At 46.5% G+C, this 7,877-nt stretch overlaps 1 protein-coding gene across 3 annotated transcripts in view; it reads left to right on the top strand.

Annotated features, from left to right (window-relative positions):
- Positions 1-5,703: 5,703 nt before the first annotated feature.
- MEMO1 (mediator of cell motility 1) overlaps positions 5,704-7,877 on the top strand; it is a 118,518-nt gene continuing 116,344 nt past the window's right edge. For 2 of the 3 annotated variants that reach the window (XM_036262259.1, XM_036262262.1), the window contains exon 1: positions 5,704-6,547. In XM_036262259.1, coding sequence (XP_036118152.1) covers positions 6,487-6,547 — 61 coding nt within the window. In that variant the 5' untranslated portion in view covers positions 5,704-6,486. The remainder of the gene's footprint in view (positions 6,548-7,877) is intronic. The other variant, XM_036262260.1, reaches the window with a different exon arrangement.

Here is a 7,877-nt window from a genome sequence, read left to right as displayed (position 1 = left end):
TGGTTCTACTACTTTTGGTTTTAGACTTTCTGGAAGTAGAGTAAAAATTTAAAAAGGTTGGAGAACATGACTGACCCTTGTTATGCACACAAACCTGGGAGTAGAGTGCAACAGTGTGAGAGTTTCCTAAAAAGTGTAGTCTAGCAGCTTTAAGAGTTCAGCTTGTGGTGGGCATTGCTCAGTGTATTTTACTATGGGTGTGGAGAGCTTCACTTGCTCCGGTAAGTTGTTTAAAAAGATATCAGTTAAGAAAGCTTTTACTTTATCTGATGAGGTATTTTATGTGTAGCTGGCAATTATAAACAGTTCCTACCCTTTGACTGCTTAATTTCATGGGGAAGATATTGTTTAGTAAACAAATACAGAAATAGAGTAAGAAGTACTATATCCTATAGAATGAATTCTTGAATTATATAGCTAGATGGGTTAGTGGGAGGACCAGTAAAGTAAATCAGGAATAGATTTCTAGAGGAAACAGACCTTGAATTGCAAAAGAGAAACATAGTTTGGATAGGAGTTTGTCCACCTAACTAACTCTAATGAGCCTATAAGAAGAATGTTGAACCTTTGTTTAAATCCCATTTAGGAGAAGGTATAGTAGGATTTTAAGATTTAAAACTTCCCATTAGAAACATGTTAGAATGGTTGTAGGATTAGCATAAAATATTGTAGCCAGATGTTTTTCTGGAGTGGATTCCAAAAAAGCATTAACAAATTCAAGGCTTGAAATAAGGGACAAAAGGTGGAAGCTGTAAATGGCTATCACTGAGAATCTGCTTGTTTAAAAATCTCTGGATTTAAAGTAGGACAGTACAGGAGTGGACAAAAGTAGGTTTATGAATCCACTTTTGCTCTGGCCAGTGTTCCCAGTGGTCAGAACATTGGTCTGCATGCCCTGGGAAGTGTCTCAGGTTCCATTCCCAGTCAAGAACATGTACCTGGGTTGCAAGTTCATTCTCACCTCGGTCAGGTCACGTGTGGGAGGCAACCAATCAATGTTTCTTTCACATCGATGTTTCTCTCTCTCTCTCTCTCTCTCTCTTCCCCCCTGCTCTGCTCCCCTGCCCTTCCTTCCACTGTCTCTAAAAAAAATCAATGGAAAAAATATTCTCCTTGCCTGGCTGGTGTGGCTTAGTGAATTGAGCTTTGTCCCATGCACCAAGAGGTCACTGGTTTGATTCTTGTTCATGGCACATGCCCAGGTTTTGGGCTCCATCCCCAGTAGGTGGTGTGCAGGAGGCAGTTGATTGATGTTTCTCTCTCATTGATATTTCTCTCTCTCTCCCTCTCCTCCCTCTCTAAAATCAATAAAAACATTTATTTATTTGATAATAAATAATTATTAAATTTTGCATTTATCTTCAGACAGAGCAGGAGGAAGAGAGGGAGGAAGTGAGAGAGAGAAACATTGATGTGAGAGAGACACATCAAGTGGTCGCCACCCACATGACCCCAACTGGGGTAGGGGACAAACTGCAACCGAGGTACGTGCCCTTAGCGGGAATCAAACCCGCAACTCTCTGGTCCGAGGGCTGATGCTCTAACTGCTGAGCCAAACTGGTCAGGGCAGTAAAAACATATTTTAAAAAATACCTCTGGTGAGGATTAAAAACAACTAAAAAATATCACATTTGTTGGTTGTTGGTTAAATTACCAGCCATCATTACCTAAAAGATATAAGTAAGGATATGAAAAAGTAACAATAATAAGAATACAAATAATAGAACCCTGGCCAGTTTGGCTCAGGGGTAGAGTGTTGGTCCACAGACCAATGAGTCATGGGTTTGATTCGAGCCAAAGGCACGTACCTCGGTTTTGGTTCATGCCCAGCCCTGGTCAAGGTCGAGTGGGAGGCAACCAGTTGATGTATCCCTCTCACATCAGTGTTTTTCTCTCTCTCCCTTTCTCTCCGTCTCTCTCCCACTCTATCTGAAGATCAATTAGAAAAATAAACTCAGGTGAGGATTAAAAAAAAAAACCAAAACAAATAATAGAATAAGACGACAAAAATAAATTGTTTTTGCGTACTCACAACTGTAAACCTATTTTTGCCCTGTATATAGTAGTGGAAAATAGGTAACCAGAGATAAAAGGGGCAGTCACTAAAAAAAACTTGTCAGCCTTTAAAAAAATTTTAAATCTTTTGACTCAGTTATTTCATTTCTGGGAACCCTAAATAATATTAACAATAAATTTGGAAAAAGCTTTATGCACAAAATTTATTCCACCAAATTGGAAATGAACAAGTTTTCATCTTGTAAGAATCATTAAATGTGTAATGTACTTAGTCCAGTGTCAGGTACATAGTAAGTGTTTCATAAATGTTACTTATGAAGCTTGATTTCTAAAGAAGAAATGCAAAGTTGACTGATACTAAATTAGAGTACCAGCTTTTTTTTTTTTTTATCCTCACCCGAGGACATTTTTCCATTTTTTGTACAGATAGAGTGGGAGGGAGAGAGAGGAAGAGAGAGAGAGAGAAACATCGACGTGAAGGGACACATCGAGTGGCTGCCACCCGCACGACCAACCAGGGCTGGGGACAAACTGCAACCGAGGTACATGTCCTTAGCGGGAACCGAACCCGGGTCTCTCCGGACCGCAGGCCAACGCTCTAACCGCTGAGCCAAACTGGCCAGGGCTAGAGTACCAGTTTTAATTGAAATCAAAAGAGTATCTTTATGCTAAACTCTTGTCTCAACCTTGATTTGTTCAAAACTCTTATATTCTAGAATATTTTTCTGATACAGGGTTTTTAGTAATTAGGGGCTCCTGAAGCTGTCACTTGTGGATAAGTAAAATCTAAAATTGGTCAATTTGATATTGCCATGTAGAGTCCAAAAATCAAGCTTAAAGATGTAAACAAATTATTATTTTTTGTATAGGTAGTATATGTATATGACATATACTCAAAGATGCACATTGAAAAGGTTAAACCTTTGGTCTGTTGCTGTGCCTCAGCCATCCAATTACTGTTACCAGTTTGTTGTGTATCCTTCTAGAGGTATTCATGTATGTGTATATGGAAAAGTATGAGAAAGTAAGCACTCATTTCACACAAATGGTAGCACACTTGGCATGTTGTTCTGCAATTTGCTTTTTTCATTTTTTTTTTTTTTTTTTTTAGCTCTTTCCATATCAGTATGTAGCATCACCTCATTCTTTTTAATGGGTGCATATGTATGGATGCATCCTAATTTAACAAGTCTCATACTGATGGAAATTGTGGTTGTTTCTGGTCATTTGCTAATACAGACTGATGCAATCAATATCCAACATGCTTTTTCAGGAGATATGCTGGGTTATTATGTTGGGTTCTGGGACTAGTGGTACCTTATTTATTGAAGGTCTGTGCTTCATAAGTATTTCTATTAATGAAGATTTCCTTCTTGCTTTTACTTTGAATGATGTTTATGGAGTGTCAAACCCAAATCCCTAAGGGGTATAATGGAAATTGTTAATAACAACATAGGAAATGTACAGTATTGCCAAACAGGCTTTGCCTGGTATTTCGCATTATATGGATCTTCCTTAATTTTTTTTTTTTTTATCCTCACTAGAGGACATTTTTTCGTTCTTTGTTCAGATAGAGTGGGAGGGAAAGAGAGGAAGAGAGAGAGAGAAATGAAACATCGACGGGAAAGGGACACATCGGGTGGTCGCCACCCGCACGACCCAACCAGGGCCGGGGACAACTGCAATCGAGGTACATGCCCTTAGCAGGAACCAAACCCTGTCTCTCCGGACCACAGGCCAACGCGCTAACCGCTGAGCAAAACCGGCTAGGGCTAGATCTTCCTTAATTTAGGAAAGGTTGGTAAGTGAGTAGTTCCAGCTTATTTCTTTTAAGAGTCTATCCTTGCATAAGGTAGCCAGAATAAGATGTACAGGAGTAATCATGGGATATATTGAGTGTTCTAGAGATAATAGAAGTGCCTCTAACCTTTTTCACTTTGCTTGGCAGTGTGGTATTTGCTGAGTTTGACCAGTAAGAAAAATCCTTTGGGGAAAGAAACTGCCAACTGAGCATTTTAATAGGATGGAAGCTTAATTTAAAATTAGATTACTACTTTAGAATGAGATTTAGATTGTTGCTAGGAGCACAGGACAATGATAACATTTACAAGGAACAGCTTATAAATTGTTTTTCATATACCTTGATCCTCACAGCAAGTCTTTGAATTAGATATTACTGCTGTTTACATTTGACAGATGGGGGAAACTGTGAGGCCTGAAAAAGTTAAATTACTAGGTGCCCATGGTTGATGAGTGACAGCCAGGACTCAAATCTGATTTTCCAATTTGACCCACCTGAAATATGAAGCGCCATTGTATCCAATGTCTCCTCCCTTCCTTTTTTAAGCCATATAACCTGAATTACCAATAATTAACTTCAAGAGCTATCACCTGTTATCAACAGCATATTAACCATATCACCAGTTTCCTTTTCTTGAAATTTATGCTAAAAAGTTTACCATTTCATCAGTTATCACTGAGTTTTAGTACTCCAGGGAAGGGTACCATAGAATCAGAGTTTTAGCCCTATTTTTTCTGTTAATCCCTAAAGGACTACTTGGCATGTACATTTTTTTTCTCATATCTTAATATATGGGCAGGTTAGTGGTGATGTGAGAAGGTCAAACACTGAGTAAAGAAATATATATATAGATTCAGTGGAGACATGTTAGCCTAATAACAGTGTAGAAAAAATGTGAAAGTCAGAAGTGTTCCAGTAATTGACCAGGCTTTAGGACTGGGATCTCACACAAGACCTTGGGCTTTCAAATTGGAAAAGGCGGGAGGTATAGGAATAGGATAGTACCTTTTTTTTTTTTTTTAATGTATATTGCAGCTTTAGGGAAACTTGACTATTAGGCAGCTTGAATATTAGACAGATGTCTGCTTTGGACTCTACCAAAGATCTGTTTACTGTGAAATTCTAATAACAATTTTATGGTTTTTAACCCCAAATCTTTGATTGAAGATACCCAACTTTCTCTTACTGTCTTACCAGTTTTGGAATGGTTTACTTCATAACAACACTTCCTGGGAGGCCCAACATATCTTACTTTGCTGTGACTCTTCTATAGTTTTGAAGGAATTCTTTCCTCTTGACCCTTACGTGAAATACTGAGGTTGATAAAATAATGGAGGGTTGGAAATGTTTGCTCTTTGCCTACTCTGTCATGCTCTGTATTTATTAACTCATAATCCTAGGGACACTGAGTATTATTATTCCCATTTTATAGATGAGAATAACCGAGGCTACCCATACCACACTTTAATCCAGTTAGGGAGTTAAGACATGCACCTACACAAATATAACATGAAACAAGATAAGTATGTCAAAGCTAAGATGGTAAGGGTGGCCCTGTGAAGCAAAAACTAGCGTTTGCAGGACCACAGGCATACCGCCCTGTACCTGCCTATATAAATGAACTTCCCAACGTGGCCACAGACTTGAGTCTCTAATTGTGAAACCCTGGGGTGCGAATGCACTAAGGATTCCTGCGTATGGTGTGAGGAGGGAGGTATGAGCTGGACTTTCCTGGTGGAAAGCCGCATCTGCGTGCCCCCGGTGCTCTTCATTTAAGGAAGTTGGCTGGGGGAGGGGGCTTGCCCTGCGGCTGCGTCCTGCTCCTCGAGCCCTCCCCCTTCCAGCCTCTGCTGCCTCTAAACCCCGGAGAGCGGAGCGTGCACGGTGAGATTCCTCGGCGGGCCTGGCAGCGGCTGCTGGGCATGCTCAGTGGGCAGGACCCGTTAGAGTGGCGAGTAAGGAAGCGTTGGCTCTTCTCCGGGTCTGCCTTCCCCGGTTCAGGCCCCGGCCCTGGGCTTTTGTGTGCGCGGAGCTGCAGCCACCGCTACCTCCTCGCGGGGCCGCCCGACCCCAGATGCCGTCTGGCCTGTCCGGTTTCCGCCTTTAACCTCGCCGCGCGGCCAGAGGAGGGGCGGGGCGGGGCCGGCAGGCCGGCGGCCGGGCAGGCAGGAGGGCCCGGCCCGGGGTGGGGGTGGGGGTGGGGGTGGGGGTGGGTGCTGGGAGTCCCGCGGGGGGTGGGGGGAGGGGGCGGGCGCGGAGTCACGGGGGTGGGGTCACCGGCTGTGGCTCCGGGAGGCCGGCTGGGAGGGGAAGGGGCCGTGGGGGCGGCTCGGCGAGAAGCAGCCCCGGCTGGGGAGCAGCGGCGACTCCGGGGGCCAGGGCCAGGGCTTTCTGGGCTTCGGTGAAGCCGCCGCGGTCCCCATCTTCCGGCGGTCGCCGGAGTTTGTGCTGATTGTTGCTGCCACCGCCCCGGCTGCCATCTCCTCCTCCTGGGCCGCCGCCGCCTCCTCCTCTTCCTCCTCCTCCTGGGCCGGGCTGATCCCCTCCCCGCTGCCGCCTCCTCCTGGGCTGGGCCCGCGGTGTCTCGTCCCCTCGCGGAGCCGCTCCTGCCGCCGCCGCCGCCGCCTCCTCATTCATCCTCGTGCACCATAGGCGGCACAGGCACCAAGATGTCCAACCGAGTGGTCTGCCGGGAAGCCAGTCACGCCGGGAGCTGGTACACAGCCTCAGGTAGGGCCCCAGGCCGCCGGCCCGCCCGCCGCCACCGCCGCCTGGCCCCGCGCCCGGCCGGCCGAGGTCGGCGGCCCTGCCCCGCGCGGCGGCGGGAGGGACCAGAGCGCGGACGGCCTCCGGCCGCGGACCGCGTGGGGAGGGAGCGGACCCGAGGCCGGCCTCGCCGCCTCCCCCACCCGGGCGGCATCCCTCGGGGCAGCCCCGGGCCGGCCGCCCTCGCGCTCACCCCAGAGTTGGGCGAGAGGGAGAGTTGCCGCCCCGGCCGCCTGCGCCATCCCTCGGGACTGGGCTCGAGGAAAGATGGTGCTCCCTGTGCTCTCGGACCCGAGCCTACTGTCGCTTTCCCCAGGAAGCGGGCGGCCGAGCGCTTCCACCCCCTGGAGAACGGTGTCCCCGGCGCCCGAGCCCCGCTTCCACCACCCCGGGCCGGGCGACCCTCCGGCCTTTTGCGGAGGAAGGGTCGCGCTCTCCGCGGGTCCCCTTGCCTCCTCGCCGGAGGTCCGAGAGCCGGGAGTTCTCGGAATGTCCCTGGGCACGCCGGGTCTGCTCCCCGTCTGCAGAGAGGAAGTGTCCCCTTTCCTCTGGCAGTTTAGATAGAGGCAGCATTTCCCCCTTCCCTCTGAGGTGCTCAGCTGTCTTGAACGGAGTGAAGGGGTGTACTTTCCCACGTTGCCAAAGTAGAGACTAGGTCTCCGCGTGTGAGATCTGGAAGGAGGAGGGCCTTTGCTGGGTTTGTGGCTGTGTGTGTTGGGGGTAGGGTAGAAGTATTGCTACGCAGAGGCTCAGGGTGGCTCCCAGCTCTTTTGTCAGTGTTTGCATTGTTACTGTGTTACTGTCATTCAGGAAGGGGGCAGCTGGAGATGGCATCAGCACTTTTCCTGAGCAACCTCACCAGTCTCTCTCTAGCCACTCAACACCAAGCAGGTGCTGGAACTACCTAACAAATTAGATTCAGTTTTGAGCGAATTTAGTCCCATGTCCACACTGTCTAAAAACACTTTCCAGCTCTTGAAAAAAAAGTGTAGGGACTTTTTCTTTAATAAAGCTCTTCTTAGAATGACTGTTTTCTGGGGTTACTTTCAGGCTTCACATTTCTGGTAAGTTAACAAAGTTCCACTGTGATTCCTAATAGTTTTCAGTCATTTGGTATTGGCTTATCAATAACTAGACTTAACTTGACTGTAAATCGGATCATGTTTCCCTTTGCAAATAGGTTGGATAGTGACAGAGTTTGTGAGAAAACAAAGATTTGGAAGAAAATTCATTTCTCTGAGGTTGCTAAACTAGCTCATTAAATGCAGGCACTTGACTGACTCACTGAAGATTT

This window comes from Molossus molossus, unplaced genomic scaffold, assembly GCF_014108415.1.
Source record: "Molossus molossus isolate mMolMol1 unplaced genomic scaffold, mMolMol1.p scaffold_m16_p_15, whole genome shotgun sequence".
NCBI classification, from domain to species: Eukaryota; Metazoa; Chordata; class Mammalia; order Chiroptera; family Molossidae; genus Molossus; species Molossus molossus.
This window is presented reverse-complemented; position numbering and strand designations above follow the sequence as displayed.